The 24,423-nt window shown below is 35.1% G+C and overlaps 2 protein-coding genes across 7 annotated transcripts; both read left to right on the forward strand.

The window, feature by feature from the left end:
• Positions 1 to 273: 273 nt before the first annotated feature.
• On the forward strand, positions 274 to 13,777 carry LOC110102315 (probable inactive purple acid phosphatase 1). The gene is made up of 13 exons (XM_020830611.2): positions 274 to 501; positions 878 to 1,056; positions 2,400 to 2,491; positions 3,040 to 3,106; positions 3,212 to 3,334; positions 3,722 to 3,814; positions 4,545 to 4,674; positions 8,147 to 8,228; positions 8,358 to 8,490; positions 12,135 to 12,340; positions 12,413 to 12,538; positions 12,674 to 12,983; positions 13,366 to 13,777. The coding sequence occupies exons 2-13, from the start codon at positions 883 to 885 to the stop codon at positions 13,669 to 13,671; spliced, it is 1,842 nt and encodes a 613-aa protein (XP_020686270.1). The 5' UTR covers positions 274 to 501; positions 878 to 882; the 3' UTR covers positions 13,672 to 13,777.
• Positions 13,778 to 14,822: 1,045 nt separating this feature from the next.
• Positions 14,823 to 22,121, forward strand: LOC110102283 (50S ribosomal protein HLP, mitochondrial). 6 transcript variants are annotated; one of them, XM_028691685.1, is made up of 4 exons: positions 14,823 to 14,996; positions 15,786 to 15,824; positions 21,177 to 21,280; positions 21,551 to 22,121. In XM_028691685.1, the coding sequence occupies exons 2-4, from the start codon at positions 15,791 to 15,793 to the stop codon at positions 21,926 to 21,928; spliced, it is 516 nt and encodes a 171-aa protein (XP_028547518.1). In that variant the 5' UTR covers positions 14,823 to 14,996; positions 15,786 to 15,790; the 3' UTR covers positions 21,929 to 22,121. The 6 variants fall into 6 exon arrangements, with proteins under 6 accessions (XP_028547518.1, XP_028547516.1, XP_020686220.1 ...); XM_028691683.1 differs by having other exon boundaries at positions 14,824 to 14,996; positions 15,762 to 15,824; XM_020830561.2 differs by having other exon boundaries at positions 14,827 to 14,996; positions 15,762 to 15,824; positions 21,554 to 22,096.
• The last annotated feature ends 2,302 nt before the right edge of the window (positions 22,122 to 24,423 follow it).

Genomic DNA, 24,423 nt, shown 5'->3' on the forward strand with positions numbered 1-24,423 from the left:
AAAGGGAGAGCGATCGTTACCTTCTCAAAAACACCTAAAATGGCGTTCGATTGGAGCATCAACGTGCCATTTTAGAGTTTTGCGTTACTTTACCGTTAAAAAATGAAGTTTTCGGTTGGAGATACCCTTAGAGTGCACGCTTTTAATGAATGGGATGTTTGGGAAAACGTTGAATCTCCGAAATCGGAATATAGTAATATACCTCCTAAATTCGAAACGGCACTGCCAATTCCCAAAAAAAAAAATAAATAAAAGTGAACGGCACGCGATCCTGGTTCGATCGTAACCAGCCATTCATATCTTTGACCTCATAGTGTCGGATGTGTTGGACATGGCATTTCTAATTACTATTAATCTCCCAATTTGTTCTTATTACGCTCTCACGATCTCCTTCTCATCTCTTTAATAATCTATCCGAGTTCAAATTTGCGCTGCATTAATTCGGGAATCTAAGCGAGGAGCTGTTATCTGCAGTGGCGAGTACTTCCGGAGCTCTTTCCGGTACTGTGGTTTTACTTGGCAATGAATATTCCTTGCTTTCTGCATTTATTGACACCGGTCTTCTCTGATTTTTTCCATGGAAAGATCAAATTTTGTTCATAAAAATTAAAAACCACTTCTTTACTATCTGGTTCGTTGCTTTAACTGCAAGCTCTTTGCTAATCAGACTTTTGCATCATTTTTTTTTGCTTTTATAAGGTTTAGATGGCGAGTAATTCGTAGATTAGGGTTTCGTCCATAACGGTCACTTTCAGTTCGGCATAACTTTTGCCAGTCTAATTGCAACTTGGTTTTATATATTTTAACTAATAATTTCTGTCGTGATCGGACGTGGTTTTTTTTTTAATAATCTTTTCATCGGATTTGATATTTTCAGCTGGTATGATGAAGGCAAATGCGTTAATTTTATTAATTACTGTCTCAAATCTATTGAGACTTGGGGTAGTGAGGTCCGGTGGGGAGCAACCTCTCGAAAGGATTGCAATTCATAGAGCCACAATTGCTATTGATGAGTCAGCCTATATCAAAGCTTCTCCTGAGGTTCTTGGGTTGAAGGTATTGCTAACATTTGTTTTTATTTTTCCAACGAAATGAAGTATGATTCATCCAGTTTGTGTATTGCAGGTATTGCATTTATTTATAATGATTGAAAAATGAATTTGGACGCATTGTATGCAGCACTCAATGCATTCATTTATCATTCCAATTTCCATTATATATGATGATGTGTGATTGCTCATGCTATTTTGTTCCTTCTTGCATTGCATACACCATATAATTTCTTTCTTTGAGGCCGATATGCTACTCCGGCTATCAAATATCTTATTCAGTCTTTAATTGTTCTTGTTGGATCAAGTAATTTATTGTGTTTTGTGATGGATGTTATATCCTTTATATTGGGAGGTAAAAGAAGCATTTAATTGTTCATTGAATGCAGTTTTTGCTGGCATGATAGTTCTGCTAGGAAAAATAAGCTTTGACATCGAATATCCTTATGGGCTACTTACACTAGAGCAGGTTTTGAATTTGATTGTTGGAGAATGAAGAAATAAAAAACAACCAAATTGAATGTGACAAGAATGAGAATGTTAATATGAATGTGTGGGAAAATAGAAGGATATAATGTAGTATTATTATTATTTTGGAGAAAATCGATGGCGGGGCCTACACGTTAATACCAATAAAAAATTACCTGTCCTTAAAAGATCTGAAGCTCGCTAAAAAGAACAATATTTGAAATAAAGCCTGAGAGCTTGGGATCCTATCTATTACAAGAATAGAAATGTAATATGATTATAAGGAACAACAAAAATGAAGAATCAAGTAGTCATAAAACCAATCCCAAGAACTTGGGAAAAGGATGGTTATAATGATGCTATGATTGTTTAGTCCTTTTTTATTATTTATTTTTTTATTTTTTTATTTGATTTTGTAAGCTTATTAGGTATTAAAAAATACTTAGTGTAATGCTAATGATGATAAAGCTTAAACATCTTGGTTGCAAAAAGATTTTCAGAATTCTGAAGATGCAAGAACAATTCTTGCTACACATTGTGGATTATTGCATTTCATCCAATCATGCTTATAAATGCAAATCAAATATTTTTATTTTTATTTTGATTTTTTATTATATCAATGCCTTGGTGTGTCTGCCTGTCTAAACCATATACATTTATCTGTTTTTATTGATCTAAATTATTGGTATACTTGTAGAACTCTTTTGTTGCACATCAAATTTGATTCATATTTCATAAATGAAGTTCCATTTTTGAAGGAGTAGTATAATGTGGTTAAAAATTTTTAGTTGCTGTTTTTCCAATACATTGACCTCATTTTTTTGTTGAATGTGTTTTGTCATGGTTCTTAAACTAACTTGCACTAATCAAAATAATTTGAAGGGGCAAAATAATGGATGGGTGACTTTAGAATATACACACCCAAATCCATCAAATGATGATTGGATTGGCGTCTTTTCTCCCGCAAAATTCAGGTAAAAGTGTTCTGTTCCCCCGCAAAACCAAATATTTATATGTTTTAAACTGAGACTTCTAACGGAATTTTGAGCCATTTGGCAGCCTAAATTTATGCCATGCATGATTCTATTTTGAAAGATTACAATTTTTTTGTTGAAGGTGGGATTAGTAATCAAATTGTTTTGTAGAAAATTACTACCATAGCCATCATAATTTTTAAATATTACATTTAATTTTGATTGCACTAGTCATAAAAAGTCTGTTTCAGCAAAATGACAGTACATTTCATAATCCTGATCATTGCCCAAACAGTAAGATTAGTTTATCTTGGAAGTAGAAAGGAAAGAGATTAGAAAGGAAAGAGATGAAGAAATTTATTTTTAATGCAACATTTTACTATCATCCATATCTCACATTCATAAAACGCATGACCTGGAAGGCTGGCAAGTTAATTTTCGGTGACAATTATTTTCCATATGCAATCCAAGGAGTTAACTACAATAGATGATTAAGAAAGAAAATTTGGAACATGCTTTCGTGATCTGACATTTTTTTCTTGCTTCAGTTCCGCAGTATGTGAACCGGAAAGTGGGACAGAAGAAGCTCCTCTGCTTTGTACTGCTCCTATTAAGGTTTGTCTGTGATGGGGCACTGTTTCATAGAAAAATTATTATTCTTCGCTGAGTTTATAGTGTTCAAATAATCAGGCTTATACTGAAGATTGTCATCTCTTGCAGTTTCAGTATGCAAACTACTCAAGTGTCGATTATTCGGCTACTGGAAACGGATTCCAGAAGCTTCAATTGATCAACCAGCGGGAGGACTTCTCTTTTGCATTATTTTCCGGTGGACTCTCAAATGTTTGTATTTTTGCATCATACAAATGAATATTCTATTATCCAGTTTCCTTTGTTTATAATAAAGTAGAATATGCCACATATATAAGCCAATATGATGGTATCTCAGTGCTGCATCTTAGAGGATATAATTGCTGTTATCTTTATCTTTGAAAATGCAACGTGTGCCAGAGCAGCATTGTTATTGATTTGGCCTTTAACTTTTTTTGTTGCTTAACTTTCTATCTAATATAGGCCTAAAAATAGTGGAAAAGCATATCATCTGCAAAATTGCAGTTTTTTTTGGTCTAGTGCAAAAATCTCAACTTAACCACAAGCTATTATGCGCATCTTATGTTATTTATTGTTTTTGGCATGTGCTTACTATAATATGTACTTTGTGGATTACAGCCAAAACTGATTACTGTATCAAATACAATTACTTTTGCAAATCCAAAAGCACCTGTTTATCCTCGCCTGGCTCAAGGAAGAATTTGGAATGAAGTAAGTCATTTTTTTTTCCATCGAAGTGTAATGTTTTATTTTGGAATCATCTTTGGTCTTCTTTCTAGGGTTTTGTAATGTAAATCAAAGTTCTAGCAGAAACTCATTTTAGGTGTCATGTATCTTGTCACTGCAACTTCTAAGAAGCTATGCATTGAACTTAATTGTGCAATTTGACTCATTTGTGTATTTTAAAGAAAAAAATATGTTGTTTCTAGTTGTTTAATCAACCATCTTTTTTCTCTCTTTTAGTCTCCTTTTCTTTGCATATTAAATATGAATTCTTGTTTTTGAAGATAGTGTAGGTGGTTTGCATTGTACAATGCAGTGTAGATGTCTAGATGACACCAAATAAGACAGTTTGACTGAATTAATGTGGAGGGATTTGAAGGAAAATAACATAGATAACATAGTTAGAAGGCGTGTAAAAAGATTTGATAAAAACAAATTAACATCGATGTAATACTCACTGTGAACCAATGGAGAAAGGGGATTCATAAAATCGACCCCATATTATCGGGTTACAACTAATTCTGATGATCATGATGGTATTAATGGTGAAGTGGGGACGTTACTGCTTAGATTGATTAATTATTGCTTCCTTTTGCAATGCAGAAGTAAGCTTATCTTCTGAGAATTTTAACTTTTTGTATTTGCGAATAGATTCATGTATTCTACTTTCTTTTTCCTCACTATTTTCTATTGATTCTTAAAAAATAATCTTAATCAGATGACTGTAACATGGACCAGTGGATATGGCATTGATGAGGCTCAACCTTTTGTTGAATGGGGTCCAAGTGGTGGTGATCAAACACGTTCTCCAGCAGGAACCCTGACTATCAGTCGGAACAGCATGTGTGGTCTGTGTTATTCCTAAGATATATGTTTTATTTTTCCCCATTTGACGTTTTTATGATAAACAAAATCTGATGCTAAATAATCCTAATAGTTCACTATTTTTTTTATTATGACTTTTCACTTGATCTATACCAGATTGTGATGTAGAACTATGATGGATGCAATGAATTTTGTTAAGACTTTGCACAACTTATTGATTAGAGGAATAACAAATAAATCCACTAGCAATAAAAACGACGAATCAAAACGTAAGATGGGTCACTACCGTTTAGGCTAAGTTGCATAACAAAAAATTTGAGCTTCAAATTATCGTAAGAAATAATATCATGACAAAGTAGTAGTTTCAACAAAATCTCTATTCTAACAATGAGATTAGTAAGCAAATGAATGCACTCAAATTCCTACATTTACTAAGCTTAGCAGAAACAGGCGAAGTCGTCCATCGTGACTACAATCAAATCACAAGAAAGGGTTAAACTTGAGAAATACAGGAAAAGGGGAAAAGTAGAACTTCCGTCATGGATTGGCGGCAATCCTCCACTCGACGATCTCAAGTTGTTCTTCAATCGCTTCCACCAAGGTGTCCAAGATGCATTTGATGTAATCATATATTTTTTTTTTTTCTCCATTTGACGTTTTTAAAAAAAAAAAAAAAAAATGGTGCCAAATAATTCTAATAGTTCACTATTTTTTTATTAGGACTTTTCACTTGATCTATACTAGATAGTGATGTAGAACTACGATGGATGCAATGAATTTTGTTAAGAATTTGCACAACTTTTTGATTAGAGGAATAACAAATAAATCTACTAGCAAATAAAACGATGAATCAAAATGTAAGAGGGGTCACTACCGTTTAGGCTAAGTTGCATAACAATAGATTTGAAGCTTCAAAATTATCGTAAGAAAATAATATCATGCATTCATGCCAAAGTAGTAGTTTCAGAAAAATCCATAATCTAACAATGAGATTAGTAAGTAAATGAATGCACTCAAATTCCTACGTTTACTAAGCTTAGCAGAAGAAGGCGAAAGCGTCCATCGTGACTACAATCAAATCACAAGAAAGGGTTAGACTTAAGAAATACATGAAAAGGGGAAAAGTAGAACCTCCGTCATGGATCGGCGGCAATTCTCCACTCGACGATCTCAAGTTCTTCAATCGCTTCCACCAAGGTGTCCAAGATGCGTTTGATGTAATCTTCAACTGTATGATCAATCCTCGGGTTTACGTCGAAGAAGGTTGAATGGAGAATGCTTACGAAACCGTGCTCGTCGTAGGCAAGTCCGTAGTCGGTGTTAGGATCGGCCTTGTAATGGCTTCGGGTACGGAGTGGTATCGATTGCATCTTTAAAGATCGTCGATGTTCTTGAGAGAAGAGGGATTCTCACAAGAAACAAACGCTAGGTGGAGGGGAGAGTCGACCAATGAAGGAGATTGCTAGTGGGATTATAAAAAGATTTGAAAGAGAAGTTCGAATTCTAAAATCTGAAATAAGTTTCAGATTTTTTTGAATAAGAGAATAGAGGAATAGGAGGGAAAGTTTAATTCCTAAAATCCGGGAGGGGAATTAATGAGAGAGAGAGATTGGAGAGAGAGGGAGGGCCGGGTAGAGAGAGGAGGGGGCGACGGCATGAAGAGGGATGGGGTGGGGATTTATTTCCTAAATCCACTACTTGGTTTAGGAAATAAATTAAGAGTTAAAGGCTTTAATAAAATTTGGTCAAGGGGAAATTATTGAATTAGAAATATTATATGTTGATAAAATTGTGATACATGAAATTCCAAAATCAATAATCTATGATAGAGATGCCCGATTCACTTCTAGATTATGGAAGAAGAATCAGGAAGCGGGGGGGGGTTGGCAGCATGCATAGATTAGGGAGCAATTAATGGGATGAGTTAAGGTTTCTTAATTGGGTTTTGGGAATTAGGAAAGTAATAAATCAAATCCAATTTGGATTTAAAATTCAAAGGGATTTAAAATCCGAACTTTTCTAAAATAGATGGGATAAATTATAAAAGAAATTTGAATTTTAAATTTAGATGATTTGAATTTCAAATTGATTCCAAATTGCATTCACCCAAATTAGGAAACCCAAGGATAAAGTGGGAAGTGGTGGGACGGCGACTAAGGGGATAGGGCTGGCGGGTTTGGTGGGATCGATTTGGGAAATTTGGGCGGGGAAAGGGCCGTGAGGATGATTTGGATGGTGGAGGTGGTCGGAGAAAAGAAAAGATACAAAGTAGAACCACGAATCCGACTTGTCTAGGTTGGTGGGTGATGCGTCGTTCTCCCTCTCCAAGGGATCTCTCTCCGATCTCTCAAACTCTCACAAGAACTCATGCAAGGAAGAAATTTTAATTAATCATTCATTCATTAACTTCAAAAGAGAACAAGGAGGGCTATATAAAGCCTCATACAAAGGACTCAAAGACAAAAGACAACAATGCCCCTAAGGCTTACATACGACATTCCTTAATAAATGAGTACAATGGGAAACTAAATAAAGCAAATAAAATGCGACAACATAAAATAAGAAAATACAAAGAATAAATCAAAAATACAATGACTCAATTGTGGCCGTAGATCGGCGGCCACGTCTCTGATAGACCTTCCATGATCTGATGTCCCCATAAGATAGTTTTAGTGATTTTATGTTATCTTATTGCGCGCATATATCCTTCTTTTTTTACTTTAGTTACATTCTAAGTTTGAAATCAGACCAATGCAAAAAATTGCTAGATGGATATTGGCCTAGGGTTTTTCTGTAATGTCACAAAATGCTTCATAGAGTCACCATATGTCTTAGGTTTCGTTTGAGACGGCTTTCTTACTGCTTCTTAAAGCAGCTTTCTAGTACAACAAATAAAATTTTTATACTAGAAAGTTGCTTTAAGAAGCAACAAGAAAGCCGTCCCAAACGAAGCCTTAATGAGTTCATTAAAGGAATTTTGCTCATCACACACTTAGTGTTGCTTCTTGCTAGCTTTAAGCGTTTTTCTAGTCTATAACCTTTTTTAAACTGGGTTTTGGAAGGGGTGGCTAAAAGTTTGAAATCAGACCAATGCAAAAAATTGCTAGATGGATATTGGCCTAGGGTTTTTCTGTAATGTCACAAAATGCTTCATAGAGTCACCATATGTCTTAGGTTTCGTTTGAGACGGCTTTCTTACTGCTTCTTAAAGCAGCTTTCTAGTACAACAAATAAAATTTTTATACTAGAAAGCTGCTTTAAGAAGCAACAAGAAAGCCATCCCAAACGAAGCCTTAATGAGTTCATTAAAGGAATTTTGCTCATCACACACGTAGTGTTGCTTCTTGCTAGCTTTAAGCGTTTTTCTAGGCTAGAACCTTTTTTAAACTGGGTTTGGGAAGGGGTGGCTAATTATTTCATCAAGCATTTTTCGTAATCTTGAAAGCTTTGTATCTTTTAGTAGGGTGTCTAATTCCTAACTTTGTTTCTTGAAAGGCTCACCTGCAAGGACAGTTGGCTGGCGTGATCCGGGATTCATACATACAAGCTTTCTTAAGGATTTGTGGCCTAATTTAATGTGAATATGCTTCTTTCTTTGTGCTCTTAGTTTAATTTTGTCAACTTCAGTTTACACATTTTAAGCTACTGTTTATTCACTAAGTGACAGTATCTTTTATTGAAATTTCCTTAATTGTTGTTGTTGCAGGTATACTTACAAGCTCGGGCATAGGTTATTTAATGGCTCTTATGTTTGGAGCCGATCATATAGCTTTAAGGCATCTCCATATCCGGGCCAAGATTCTTTACAGCAGATTGTAATTTTTGGTGACATGGGAAAGGTAGTATTCATTTTGTTTTGCCACAATACTGTTAGAAAACACTAATGCTGACCTCAAGGAGCATAACAAGCAGATAAAAATGGAAAATCATATTTCATAAAAATATCTAGTATTTTTTTTTATATATATATTTTAAAAAATAATATGTTTATTATTTCTTGGAATGAATTTCTTTGTTACTCGAGGTTAAGACTGTGTAGATCAAACAGTAGTCTCATGAAAAGTTACGTCGATGAAAGTACGTAGTCATGGTATGAGGGGATCATAGTATTGATTTTGAAGTAGAAAAAAAGCGACGCAATAAATAACTTAGGGAAATAATTTTTCTTGTGAGTAAAACATATAAACAAAGTTGACCACGATAAAGAGTGAAGTGTGGGATGTGGTTGAGAAGTGCAAAAGGGATACAATTGATTATATAACAAGAAGTTGAGATAATATCTTCTCCAAATTGATATGGTACATTCATGTGAGACATCAATGTCCTTGCAACATCAAAGATGTGAGCTTTTGTGTTCATCAACATCATTATATTGACAGATATAGGAGCATGATGTTTCATGAATAATAGCATTAGTATAGTAAAAATTGAGAAATTGAGATTACATGAATTCTAATGCATTATCAATATTTAAGATTTCTATTAAATGGAAAACTAAAATTAAATTTCTTGGTGTACAAATTTGAAATCTATGAATGAATGCTATGTGACATTTGAATAATGGAAGTAAGCTATGAAAAAACCATTAATGAAGGTGGCAAAAATAGCAGAAACCTGGATGAGCAAGGATAGAGCTATGAACATAAATGTTTATGTGAATTAACTCATAAAGATGAGGATGATACTAAGGGTGAGGATGGAGAGGATATATGGTGGTGTTTACCTAGTTTAGACGTATAACAATCAAATTTGGGTACGAACAAAGAACCAAATACAAACTCTTGAAGTTTTCTAGGAGAAGGATGCCCCAACCAACAATGCCAATGAAAAATGATAACAATGGAGGATAGGGTGGAAGGAAAATTTACAGTCAAATAGTATATGCCACCTTTATAAATACTTTCAATAATCATCTTTAAGGGCTGGGATCTCGAAAGGTACTGTGAGAGAAAGAATGTTACATAATAATTTTAAGGCTTTGTAAGATAATGAGTATATAGTAAAGTTAATATAAATTATACATCAGAGGGAGAAAATTTTGAAGGATTCATAATTCCTTTCACAGAGATGGGGACGGTGACCTATGAACCATAATAATGATAGGAAGGGTGGTCATATGGAGAGAGGAGAAAACTTTTTGGTTATTCATTATATAGGAGAAGGCACCTAAATCTCAATTCTAGGGCACGCTTGAGGAGGTAACTGTACCAGAACTAGTGGAGGAATCAACTTAGAAACCAAATATAAAGGTTTGAGATTTTGGGATTAAGCATTTATACTCCTCCTTGAGAGATCAAGGCTACCTGAAAGAGTGTTTATTAGTGGAAAAACAATAAGCAAGACCGTGTGCTCTAGAGGCATGTTTGGTAGTAGGAGGATAATCAAATTTAGCCCACATCCCTTTGAAAGATGATTGATGAGACCAAAATAAGAGTAGGGAGGGAAGTGCTTCTCCCATGATCATGTCCATTGTCAGTTCGACTCTACATCCATGACTGCCATTATCTTCACGATGCATAGTGAGGGCAACCTTATCAGAACATGGTGGAGGAGATGATAGCTCGATGACCTGAAGAACATGAGAGAAAGCAACTCAAGTCTATCATTAGTTGAGATTGCATTGAGTGAAGCCAACGTGCAAAGCAACATGGCTTATAGTAGAGTATTTCAAAGCATAAGGACCGCATGACTGCTAGTGTTTCACAATAGTATAGATGAGTAGGAGAGCAAGTGATGAGCACAGGTGAGTACATGGCAGCAATAATGGGCACCAGGGGCTGTCACGAGATTGTGCAACATGTGAGCTAGCGTTGACAATGCCTACAAACATGAGCAAGCGGGAGACAACGCAAGTAGACGCAAGTAAGCAGGTGGAACTGATGTGCGATGCGAGTAGGGGTAGGCATGTGGTTAGCGGGATCAATCGCGAGAGCGGCTAGTTCTTCTTACCCTGATACCAAGTTGAGAGGAAGGGAATTTATGTACCTTATGAACTGAAAATGATGGGCCTATAAATAGGCATAAAAGAGGATACAAATTGAAAACAAATAAGGATAATATTACGCCCAATTATTAGGATATAAAATGATATCTTCCTAATATAATTATTTTCCAATATTCCTGATATGCCAACAAAGTTTGCATTTAAATCATTAGGCACATGTGTGGTCTGTTTGAAATGTGTCCTTCAGTTGATTTTGAAATACTCAAGAAGCTTTCATCTATTGTGTAATAAAAAAATTGATAGGAAATACTTGAGTTCGCAAGTAATCCTAATCCAAATCGGTGAAACTTCAACAACAAAACTGTTGTCCACAGCAGAAAACAGCAGGAAACCGGAGAAAATTGGGAGAAACGCAATAGAAACTCGTAGGAAAACGAAGCAAACACTTTTATTTCAATAGAGGATTAAAAGCACTTGCAAGATACAACTTTCCTTCAATTCGAGAGGAAGGAAAAACTCTCCAACGATCTCCGGCAAAGCCAAGAGCCCAAGAACATCAAACCCTAGATCTCAAAATAATTCAAATTCAAGATAACCCTAATTCTCCCCTCATCTCCCTAATTAAACATGAAAGGAGGATTACAAAAGACCTAATTACCCCTTCTAATTCAAATTCTCCGTCAAATTCTCCCTCCCAAAATTTGAATTAACTCCAAGTGGGCTCCCAGCACTTCCGCCCCCTCCCTCTGCTTGCCTGGCTTCCGTCAGGTGTAGACCAAGACCTGTCCAGCCGGCTCAGGTGCTGGCCTAACAGAGAGCAAGTGATGAGCACAGGTGAGTACATGGCAGCAATAATGGGCACCAAGGGCTGTCACGAGATTGTGAAACATGTGAGCTAGCGTTGACAATGCCTACAAACATGAGCAAGCGGGAGACAACGCACGTAGATGCAAGTAAGTAGGTGGAACTGATGTGCGATGCGAGTAGGGGTAGGCATGTGGTTAGCGGGATCAATCACGAGAGGAAGGGAATTTATGTATCTTATGAACTGAAAATGATGGGCCTATAAATAGGCATAAAAGAGGATACAAATTGAAAACAAATAAGGATAATATTACGCCCACTTATTAGGATATAAAATGATATCTTCCTAATATAATTATTTCCCAATATTCCTAATATGCCAACAAAGTTTGCATTTAAATCATTAGGCACATGTGTGGTCTGTTTGAAATGTGTCCTTCAGTTGATTTTGAAATACTCAAGAAACTTTCATCTATTGTGTAATAAAAAAATGTTAAAAGTGTAATGCTATATTATTAAAAACTATTTTCTATTTTGCTGAACTAGGTTATGCATTTTACGCATTTCCTGATGTTTAGATGTGTTTAACGAGACTGTTCGTTTAGCATATGATGGAAGTCTGATATTGGACTTTTTGAACAGTTTTCCGCGTTTGAAATACATTTTCTGTTTTATATCTTTACTTGCATATTTGTTTTCATCCTATCATATTGTTCTTCCTATGCATTAAACCAGGCAGAAGCTGATGGTTCCAATGAGTTTAGGAACTTCCAGCCTGGCTCTCTAAATACAACCTACCAGTTGATTAAGGACTTGAATAATATTGATTTAGTTCTCCATATTGGAGATATATGCTATGCAAATGGTTACATTTCACAATGGGATCAGTTTACTGCTCAAATTGAGCCCATTGCTTCAAGAGTACCATACATGGTTGGCAGGTCAGTCCTTGTGATAAATTACTTGGATATCAGGCTTCATCTACGAACTAATAATGTAAGTTTTACTTGCAGTGGCAACCATGAGCGAGATTTTCCTGGAACTGGATCCTTCTATGAGAACAAAGATTCTGGAGGAGAATGTGGCGTTTTGGCAGAAACCATGTTTTATGTTCCAGCGGAGAACACAGCCAATTACTGGTAAATGTCCAAAAAGAATGAAGCTTTCTTGACTTTACTATGAAAAAAAAAAAGTACCCAGTGGATAGAGCTCTTGTCAATGTAGGATTTGGGCAGGAGTTGATGTATATGGTCTTACCCCTTTCATCTTTGTAGGTATTCTACGGATTATGGTATGTTCCACTTCTGTATAGCTGACACTGAGCATGATTGGAGGCCGGGAACGCCGCAGTATAAATTTATTGAGCACTGCCTATCGACTGTTGATAGACAAAAGCAGCCATGGCTGATCTTCCTTGCTCATCGAGTTCTTGGTTATTCATCAGCTGAGTTCTATTCTGAGGAAGGATCCTTTGAGGAACCAATGGGAAGAGAGAGTCTTCAAGAACTCTGGCAAAAATACAAGGTTGATATTGCTTTCTACGGCCATGTCCACAGCTATGAAAGAACTTGCCCAGTCTACCAGGTAATGAGTCTTTCATCTTTAACATCATTGAAATTGTATCAATTGTATTATGGATGTTCCAAGCTCGAGTCAGTGAAACAACCTCTCTGTATTTGTAATAGTATTGATAGGGAGCTCCATGGACTAAGGCTTCGTTTGGAAGGCTTTTTTATTGCTTCTTGAATCAACTTTCTAGTACAAAATTTTTAAATTTTATACTAAAAAGTTACTTCAAAAAGCAATAAAGCAGCTGTCTCAAACGAAGCCTAAATATTTTCTAAGTCTGAAAATAAAACAACAAAAAAGTTGCTTTTACAGATCCTAAATGAATTCTAAATATTTTTCATAAACAATTTCAACAAGTTCTTCATCTAACTGCTGACATATTTCTTTTATTCAACAGAATTCCTGTTTGCAAAATGCTTCAAATCATTACAGTGGCCCCTTTACAGCAACTACCCATGTCGTAGTTGGAGGTGGGGGAGCTAGCCTTGCTGATTACGCCCCTTTTAAAGCAAGATGGAGTCATTTTAGAGACCAGGACTTTGGATTTGTCAAGCTTACTGCATATAATCATACAAATCTCTTGTTCCAGTACAAGAAGAGCAGTAATGGCAATGTTTATGACTACTTCACAATTACCAGAGATTATCCTGATATCTTAGCTTGCAGTTTTGATAGTTGTCAAAGAACAACCTTAGCTACTTGAGCTGAACAAATTGTCAAATATCAATTGTATTGTGTTGTGCTGAATCGGCAATGCAAATATTTCACATTTCCTGCATGAATTTGGAATGAGTTGGTTTTCTTACTTAGTATTGGGATATTTATTCACATATTCTTATTCATAAAATTTATATTCGGGTCAATTCTTTTTTAAATGAAAAAAAAAAAAAAACTCAAAATAATCTCCAAACTATTCATATATGATAAATGTATTCCAACAGTAATACTTTTCTCCAATTTAGTCATCTGATGATTATAATAAAGTTGATTCAAAATAGTCTTTCATATTATATTTGTGATATAAAATTATTTTTAATTTAATTTATCTTGAAGGGATAATTTTGAATCAATTTTTCTTTAGGTCATCTCCAACTAACTGCGAAACGAGTGTTTGCAGTCTGCTGTAAGCTCCAATCGAATGTGAGATTTAATGGCATTTTTGTGAGGTGTTAGAGAAATCATAAAATTAGGTTACTATAAAGGTATGATTAAAAATAAATATAAAAAAATATCAGAAAGAATATACACTGAATATTTTTTTTGGTGTTATGAAATAAAGTTCAATTGGAAATGCGTTAATGTATTTTAAAGTTAAAAATGAATTTTCTTGTCAGAGATGCCCTAAGTGAAGGCGTTTAATTAGAGAAATATAATATCTTGAGATTAAATTGATGAAATTCAAAGAGTTGGAGATTATTTTGAAATTTATCCTCTTTTAATTATCGAATCAGTATATTTGTGCATGTTATGATTTAATCATTGATTTTTTTTTAATGTTATGATGCAATCATTGATAATTTGATTAAATGTGAAAACATGTATTGAGGTTTTATTGAAAATTTTGATATTTAGATTTAATTAAAAACAAAAAAAAGCCATGATTAAAATTTTATAAATAGTCAAACTTTATTGCTAATAATATTATGCAATTTACTACATGTTTGAGTTTACTTAGTTCAAAATTATTTATTTTTTCCGTTATGTGGTCTCATTGAAAATTTGAATTAATATTTCTTTTCTCTTTTAAAACTCCCAATAAAAAAAATCAATATTTATCTCTCTTATTAATTTTTTTTCTCTCTCCTAAAAACAACCACAACATGTAAATGCAATGGCAACATCGCGGCCCTCGTCCGTCTGCCCATACGCAGAAGTGTGGAGGCGAATCGGAAAGAAGAGCGAGTGAGTGAGTGACTCGAGAGGGATAGCGTGAAGCGGAAGGAGATCTCTGAGTGCGCCTGAGGAGGTGGTCGGTCGTCGGACCCGAGGTGGTAACCGGCTATTGCGGGCGGTGTTCACACTAGGAAGGTAACGATGCCCTAGACCCTATCTCACGCATTTTTTTCTCATCCTCTCTGTCATGGTCGTAGAAGTTGGTTTTGAGTTCTCGAGAAGGTGTTCCACTAAATGGAGGACTTCTATCTTCTAGGTTTTAGTTCTCCTTCTTCAAGTTTATCGTTTATTCAGAATGTGTTTCCTATAGGCAGAGCTCCAGGGGAACGGTAAAAATTCCTCTTTTTGTTTGCGGATGAACTGTGGGACTTCAATATTCTGTCTCTATCTAGCTTGCCGAAGAAAGGTGCGAAAAGAAGAAAGAAGGCTACCTTCCCAAATTTGGAGTTCGATTGGATGAATCAAGGCATTTTTGTTAGTTTCAAACCATTTTGAAGTGAAAAATGAGATTTTCGGTTGGAGATGGTCTAATCATGAAAAACTTTGGTGATGCTTAATTCTTACCCGAGCATTAGTTCCAATGCGTGAATCAGAGACTAACTTAGAGAGCGATTCGGCTGCCTTTGGAATGCGAGATATTTATTTATTTATTTTTGTATTTTGTTAAGTTATATATTTTACTTAGATACATACTATTATTTCTTGCACTGATCAAATGTGATTTTTTTTGCAAATTCTTTTGTTTTTAACTGCATTTAGGGACATTATCATGGCATGTTTTGGGATGAGAAGGAATATGCAAATAAAATGGAAGATTTTAACCCTTTGTTTTCCACTGCTCTCCCTATTGTTCCTTCATCTGATCATATTATTTTGAGATAACTCCGTCATTTTTTTTAGTGACGGTGTTCAGCGTCTTTCCAGACGAAATGGCGGCATGCTTTGCATCAAAATGGTCCATGGGTATGTACTAGTTGTACTTGATTCTATTTACTTTTTTGTTTATTATTCATTGCTCATATTTGGGAGCAATTATTTCGTCCGGTCAAAACCGAACGTATCTGAATGTATACCGAGTGCTCAATACCGAGTTTCAGGTGATGTGGCGCGTGATTATTGGTCTATGAACGCTTTCGGTTGACCGGACGTAATAATTGCTCCATATTCGGGTAGAAGTTGCTCAAACATTTTCTAGTTGTTCTTGATTCTATTTTTTTTTTTTATTATTCATTGCTCATACTTGGATAAAAGTAGCTAAATTTTTTTTCAAAAAAATTGATTTAACATCTCATATAGCCTCTGGTAGGGGCAAGTGGAGAATGAAAATATTCATAAATTTGACTTCCAAATTATTGCATGCACTTATAACTTGCTGCAGCTCTACCAATTGTGAAGACTGAAGAGGGTGCATTTCAAAGTCAAACCCAGATAGTTAGGATGAGACTGATGGGTTTAATGTTATTGTTTTAAGAAGCTCTCCTTGGTGTGTTGGTTGGGAGCTTTGGCTACCAACTAAGAGGTCTTGAGTTCGATTGTTGCATATGTTACTATAAAGGCATGATTAAAAAGAAATATAAAAAAAATATGAGAAAGAATATACACCGAATATTTTTTTTGGTGTTATGAAATAAAGTTCAATTGGAAATGCATTATTGTATTTTAAAGTTAAAAATGAATTTTCTTGTCAGAGATGCCCTAAGTGAAGGCGTTTAATTAGAGAAATATAATATCTTGAGATTAAATCGATGAAATTCAAAGAGTTGGAGATTATTTTGAAATTTATCCTCTTTTAATTATCGAAATCAGTATATTTGTGCATGTTATGATTTAATCATTGATTTTTTTTTAATGTTATGATGTAATCATTGATAATTTGATTAAATGTGAAAACATGTATTGAGGTTTTATTGAAAATTTTGATATTTAGATTTAATTAAAACCATAAAAATGACATGATTAAAATTTTATAAATAGTCAAAATTTATTTGCTAATAATATTATGCTATTTACTACATGTTTTAGTTTACTTAGTTCAAAAATATAATATATATATATATCCATTATGTGGTCTTATTGAAAATTTGAATTAATATTTCTTTTCTCTTTTAAAACTCCCAAAAAAAAAAAACAATATTTATCTCTCTGATTAATTTTTTTCTTTCTCCTAAAAACAACCACAAACATGTAAATGCAATGGCAACATCGCGGCCCTCGTCCGTCTGCCCATACGCAGCTAGTGTGGCGGCGAATCGGAAAGAAGAGTGAGTGACTCGATAGGGATAGCGTGACAGCGGAAGGAGAACTCTGAGTGCGTCTGAAGAGGTGGTCGGTGTCGGACCCGAGGTGGTAACCGGCTATTGCGGGCGGTGTTCACAATAGGAAGGTAACGATGCCCTAGACCCTATCTCACGCATTTTTTTCTCATCCTCTCTGTCACGGTCGTAGAAGTTGGTTTTGAGTTCTCGAGAAGGTGTTCCACTAAATGGAGGACTTGTATCTTCTAGGTTTTAGTTCTCCTTCTTCAAGCTTATCGTTATGCAGAATGTGTTTCCTAGAGTTTTGTATCCTTCAAAGAGAGTAGTTTATCTTCGATGGTTTTCTTCTATTGCTAATCATGGAAAACTTTGGTGATGCTTAATTCTTACCTGCCCATTAGTTCCAATGCGTGAATCTGAGGCTAACCTAGAGAACGATTTGGCTGCCTTTTGGAATGCGAGATATTTATTTATTTATTTTTGTATTTTGTTAAGTCATGTATTTTGCTGAGATGCATACTATTTGCTCTTGCACCGAACAAAAAGTGTTTTTTTTTGCAAATTCTTCTCTTTTTAACTGCATTTAGGGAGATTATCATGGCATGTTTTGGGATGAGAAGGAACATGCAAATAAAATGGAAGATTTTTACCCTTTGTTTTCCACTGCTCTCCCTATTGTTCCTTCATATGATCATATTATTTTGAGATAACTCCGTCAATTTTTTTTTTTAGTGACGGTGTTCAGCGTCTTTCCAGAAGAAATGGCGGCATGCGTTGCATCAAAATGGTCCATGGGTATGTACTAGTTGTACTTGATTCTACTTCCTTTTTTTGTATTATTCATTGCTAAGTTGCTCAAATTTTTTTTCTAGTTGTTCTTTATTATATTTCCTTTTTTGTATTATTCATTGCTCATACTCGGATAAAAGTTGCTCAAATTTTCTTAAAAAAAAAATAAAAATTAGCATCTCATATAGCATCCAGAAGGGGCAAGTGGTGAATGAAAATATTCATAAATTTGACTTCAAATAATTGCATGCACTTATAACTTGCTGCAGCTCTAAACATATACCAATTGTGAAGAGGGTGCTTTTCAAATTCAAACCCAGATAGTTAGGCTGAGATTGATGGGTTTAATTTTATTGTTTTACGAGGCTCTGCTTGGTGTGTTGGCTGGGAGCTTTGACTACCAACTAAGAGGTCTTGAGTTCGAGTCTTGTATATGTGCCGTGTGTATGAATTTGTTTTAATTGGACGAAATCTATCCTAAAAAAATTGTTATTGTTTTTGGTTGTTCGTGCTGCTGCAGGTGTTACACATGACTTGTTTGCTTGATTTTTCTTGTCAACACAACACTAGCACATATGAATATTCTATGTTTGGTGATTGATTTATGAAGCCTTTTCTCTCTTTCCTTCTACTTAATGTAGTCCTGTTGAAATATAAGTTTGATTGTAAATATAGTTCAGTGAAATTCATCTGAATAACCTCTAACCATGTTTATGATAGGAAATACTTGAGTTCGCAAGAATGCCCAAGGGAAATACTTGATTTTGCTAGCAAACCTATCACTAATTGGTGAAAACAACGTGAATAATGCAAAATCTGGGCGGAAAAACAGCCCCCAAACGATGGATTGCAATGAGAAAATCAAGACAAACAAAGACAAAGCAAGATACAAGTGATCCTCAATTCGAGAGGAGGATCGTTCTCTCCCAAATCTCTAGAAAAGCAATCTAGAGCCCAAACAACCAAGAACTCAAGAGAACACAAATATTCAAGCATGAGAAAACTCCCTCCAACCGGCCCTCTTACTAATACAATTCATTTCCTAATTTCAAACATCTCACATTCAAATTTTCCCTCTCAAACTAGCTTCCCAAAACCCATTCTTCCCATTTCTCCAAATGGGCGGCAGCATTAAAGGGGGCGGACCCCACCAGTCAGCCTTTTGTAAATCTAAACATGCCTAACAGTTTATTTATGGCTTACCCCTGTCCTTACCTACACTAAACAAGCAGCGCACACACAACTGCTTAAAATCATATTGGTAATTGATTTGTATGCTGTAGATGCTAGAGATTAGAGAACCACAAAAATGGATATTGCCAAAGTTGTTCTCTTGTGTAAGAAGGTGAAGTAGCTCTTCTCTGAAAGTGCTCAGATGACACTAGAGAGTGCTCTGGTACCACTTGAAAGTTCGTTAGGGATGTTAGACCCTTATAAACTAGCCCAAGGCTAATTAAGAGAGAGGTGAATTGGTTGTTAAAGATCTTTTAAAACAAAACTACAAACCAAAACACCACAAAGAAATCAACGATGCGGAAATTAAATGCGGAAGCAATAATAAGAAAAGAACACACCGAATTTATAGTGGTTCGGTCAAACCTTGACCTACGTCCACTCCTTGGAGGCACCCTCCAAGTATTGCACTAAACTAAGTGTATCTCTTTTAGCCCTCACAGCTAGGCGGAGAAGCCCTTACAAAATTACTTCCACCTTCTCCGGTGCGGCGGAGTCGCCGGGTCCTTTGACACCAAAGAGATCTTCTTCATTGGTGAACTTCCCTCAAGACAAGCCTTGAATCCGACGGTATTAAGGTGCAAGTCTGCCGGAGCAACCGTGTGGAATCCCCCTCCACACTCCCTTGAGTCCCCCCTCACAGGATCTTCTCTCTCTCTCAGACTTTACCCGTTCCTCACTCCCTTTCAAGCTCTCTTTAAGTTCCCCCAAAAGAACGACGCTACAATGACTGCCAAAGACTCTTACAAAGTTCCTTGCTAAAGCTTAAATAGAAGATCTCAAAACGAGCTCATTAATGCAAGTTGCCGATTTTATCGTCCAAGACGATAGACATATTGTCCTGGCCGATCAGTACAAATTAAGCTCATAAGCCCGGGACGATTTGGGACGATCAGAAGAAAATTTGTTACATCGTCCTGGACGACATCACGATCGTCCCGGACGATTAGTTTAAAACCGATTTCAATCGTCCTGATCATCGCCCGGAATAGATGCTGGCCGATGTAAATCGTCCAGGCCATCGTCCCGGACGATGTGATCGTATCAATCAGCCATTAATACTTTCCAAATATACCAAATCAATTTAGGCATAATTGAGTTAGATCGTCCTGAACGATGTGTATATCGTCCTGGCCGATTGCCTAAAATAAAGAATACCTAATCTGATCATGGCGGCTGATTCTTTCTGAATTGAGCCTATCGTCCTGACCGATACAAGTATTGTCCAGGCCGATCAGCTTATGACGGCTGCTTTAATGAGGATGCCCTAATTAGGATTTCTGCTTTTGGACATATCGTCCAGGACGATGTTACCAAAAACAGAAATCTTTAGGGAACAATAGAAAATCTTTCAAGTTACAAAACATCAGGAGCCACACCAAAAAATACAATTGACTCAAGAAAGGAAAAAGAGTACAAACTGACTCAGACCTAGTCTACCAAATCTTGAGCTGGTTCCAAATTGCAGTCTGATTGTGTGGATCTGAAATGTCAGTAGATAAAACAGTCGTAGAGAAATACGAGTGTTTGCTATCCTCAAAATCATAAACCATGAAAACAGATCCGCAACATTCTCATTTTCAACTTTCCTATTTACACTTGAAAAACACTATGCCTTCCCTAATTTATTGTGTTGAAACCCATGATGCCATGCCTTAGTCAATATATCTTGTTGACACAATTATTTTCCCCATGCTTCATCATTGCATCCATTCTATAGTTTGATGAGATGTAGGTTGCATATGAAGTTGTCCACTAGCTTGCTCACCCTGAAAGCATTAAAAAGAATTTAAGATTAGGATTTATCCTATGGGGATATGGAGTTAAAGTGCAAAAGTTGGGATCAGAAGCAACTTTAAACAATTCATTTCTATCACTCTATGTGCATGAAATTTTTTTCGTCTAGGTTGTCTTGTGAATTCATGTTAGTTCTACGTGAATTTATTTTGAGGTGCAGTCCTATCTTCATGCTTTGCTGCTGAGAATATGCATATTCTTCAACATCAGATTACCATTGTTTTATTTGGTTTCTTTGTAGCTGTTAGCCGCTCATTACTAGGGAACCTAAGCAGCAATAATCTTGGGTCTCTTGGCAAACCTCAAGATTTAACAAGTCTGGGTTACAATGGTCTCTTCTTTCAGGTTTGAGGATTTCCATTTTATTTTTATGTTTATTTTTGCATGTTTGAAGCATATCTACTTCAAAGAAGTTCAACATTTTTTTTTTGATTTTGCTTTACTGGAATATACCCCATGGTAGTGGTATAAAGTTTTGATGTTGTTGTTGTTGCTGCTGCTTCTTTACTAGAATCTAATTACATGAATAAAAACCAAAATGGGGTAAGAATATCTGTAGCATGTTTGTAGATGCATAGCATTAGATTAATGTCGTCTATTCTTTTTATATTTTTGCAGCAGCTGAGAACGTTCATACAGATGAGGACAAAACTAAAAGTTGTTGATAACTCTGGTGCAAAGTGGGTTAGGTGCATTCAAGCTTTGAAGGGGAGGAAGGGGGCAAGATTGGGTGACACTATAATTGCATCAGTTCAGGAAGCACAACCTCGTGGTAAAGTAAAGAAAGGAGAGGTGGTGTATGGTGTTGTTGTGCGTGCAGCCATGCCGCGAGGACGCTGTGATGGGAGTGAGGTAAAGTTTGATGACAATGCTGTAGTCCTTGTAAACAAGCAGGGAGAGCCAATAGGGACTAGGGTCTTTGGCCCTGTACCGCATGAGCTCAGAAAGAAAAAGCATCTTAAGATTCTTACTCTGGCTGAACATATTGCTTAATGAGGTATGCATATCCGTTAGCAAGGTTTTTTCATCTAAATTTATAAGCACTATAAATTTGTATTTTCATACGGCTTGAACTGTTGTTTGGAAAGAGAATATAGTTATTGTATAATTTCAGATTTTTTCTGAATGAAAGTATTAATATTTTGATAATGAGTATCAAAAGGAAAATGCCTTTAAATTTGTTCTTTGATTGCTTGCCTTTGACATCAGTTTATTCATTCAGTTTGCTTGATGATTGTTTTCTTAGCTGTATTGAAGTTTTTGACATTTGAACGCATATTTCAGCGGAAATTATCTGTGGTTTACTTTCTTTTATTTTTTGTTTTCAGTGTTTTTATCATGAGTGTGATTTGAATTCTTAATCAATGCAATTGAAAAATAATTAAATGCAATCTGAAAGGTATTCAGTTCAAGCACGGATCACCGATGTACTTTTAAATAAGAGCACTTTGAATTGGCCCAATATGTGCTTTATATTTGAAGGAATACAAACTGTTGATCTCTTTATTAGAGGGCTAGCATAAATATCTAATCTAGGTTATTTCTCAATTCACGCTTACTCTAGGTTATTTCTCAATTCACACCAAGCTTTTATCAGATATTTTTGAGCAAACCGGGGGCCTTTAAAGAATAATTCATTGCTTTCAAAAAATATTTATTTTGAGCTTCCCTCTGGAAATGATCTCTGCTATCAGGCAAATAATCAAAAGAAAATTAAGGGAGGTTTATGCGTCTAGAGGTTTCTTAAGCCACCTTCAAGGTATCTATTTGCTCCAAATTCATCAATATTTCTGGCATGTTCTTCTTTCGAGGCTATACCTCAGCCTCTTTTAGAGTCGCAAACTCTGTACATATAGTTATCAAAGTTGCAACAATGCAATGAATACTATCATCTCTCATTATTCTCATATCTCCATCTATAATTATCTTCCATTGATGTTCTGAGGCATGAACATTATATTGGGATGTGGATGGAAATTTTTTTCCAAGATCTACATAACATAATATCACATTGATGTCTACAAACGGGATATTGCTTTAGTAGGTGAACACTGTTCAAATTAATGTAAAGAGGAATTTATATGCATACTACTAAAATATCTAATATTTACAAATTTAACACCTAAAGATCATTATTTATTCACATACCACCTGAGGCTTTGAATTCACTAAACTATCACCTCTTAACTTCCTGTTAAGCCTTCTCCCATTCTCTGTTAAACTTGTTGCTGATGAACTTTGGCGCGTGCCCTCTCTATGGCAATCATTAGTGTTGGCATCAGTTTTGGATCCGATTCACACTCAAATGAGCTCAATTAGGCAAGTCCAGATTAATCCAAAGGAAACTATGGCTTAAAACTCTTCCATGTGATAACAAAAATCTTAATGTTTCTTTGGGTTAATTCTTGTTGCTTTCAGTAAACTATAAGAATGATTTTGGTCCATTATAAAATAGTAATTATGAATATATAATTCGTTTAGGAGCAAGCTTTTTCTTTTAGTTATATCAACATCTTCCGTACAGGTATAATATTCATTGTTAAGAGCAAGTTTTCAGTAAATTTCTTCATGCAAATCTGACATATAGATGATGGATTATGCAAGAGTAATGACAATACTTACATAATTTTTAATGAATATACTATAGATAATTCCAAGGGTTGAATTTTCTATAGAAATTATATGAATCATCTCTTCTAGGTCTATCTTTCCAATTATAAGATAGCTTTATTAGTATCCATGCATCATCAGTAATTGACACAATTGGATTACCAATAACAACTTTTTGGAAGAAGTGAATGTATATGATTGATTGAATGATAGAAAAAAAGAGATGGAAGAAGAGAAGAATCCAAGGCTTTTTTATTAAAAAAAATTTATAATTTTTTGGGATTTCTAACTTTATAAGCATTTAAGCCAATTCGTTGCATAGTTTTATATGATCATATTTCTATAATAGCTAATTTCTAATGTGCTACTAGTTGATTTTATTTTGAATTTGGATGGATAGTAGTTTTACTGCCATCTTTGAATTTCATTTATCTTCTGTAGATTTTTTCAGTAAATTTATAATTGCCATTGTCAAGAACAAGCTTTTGGTAAAAGTCTTCAAGCAAATTTTGCATATAAATGATCGATAATGTAGTAAAATATGATGCATACAAGATAATGAATATTGTGCTAATTGTTATTTTTTGGGATTTTAATTTAAATTTGGAATCCAATGTAGCTGAATTTTGTGCTAAACATATCTATTAGCCTAGAAGATGATCAGTATAAATGGTTATTCTGAGGCATATAATTAATAATATGATTTGAGTAAAATTTCTTTGTTTAAATCTTATAAATTGGATGTGTGATTTCTGTTACCGATGTGAGCGTTGATTTTTATTTTGCTAATTTCATTCATTGTTCTATTTCATCTCCATAATTTCATATTGATTTGTTTAATAGTCTTGATTAATTTTAATTAGAATTGATATATCAAA

Source organism: Dendrobium catenatum, unplaced genomic scaffold, assembly GCF_001605985.2.
Source record: "Dendrobium catenatum unplaced genomic scaffold, ASM160598v2 original_scaffold_50655, whole genome shotgun sequence".
Classification (NCBI taxonomy): domain Eukaryota; kingdom Viridiplantae; phylum Streptophyta; class Magnoliopsida; order Asparagales; family Orchidaceae; genus Dendrobium; species Dendrobium catenatum.

Coding starts and splice junctions, on each gene's coding strand:
- LOC110102315 (XM_020830611.2), top strand. CDS start 883: ATGATGAAGGCAAATGCGTTAATTTTATTAATTACTGTCTCAAATCTA. Junction 1,057..2,399: donor CTGAGGTTCTTGGGTTGAAG/GTATTGCTAACA, acceptor AATAATTTGAAG/GGGCAAAATAATGGATGGGT. Junction 3,815..4,544: donor AAGGAAGAATTTGGAATGAA/GTAAGTCATTTT, acceptor AATCTTAATCAG/ATGACTGTAACATGGACCAG.
- LOC110102283 (XM_028691685.1), top strand. CDS start 15,791: ATGGCGGCATGCTTTGCATCAAAATGGTCCATGG. Junction 15,825..21,176: donor TGCATCAAAATGGTCCATGG/GTATGTACTAGT, acceptor GTTTCTTTGTAG/CTGTTAGCCGCTCATTACTA. Junction 21,281..21,550: donor ACAATGGTCTCTTCTTTCAG/GTTTGAGGATTT, acceptor TTTATATTTTTG/CAGCAGCTGAGAACGTTCAT.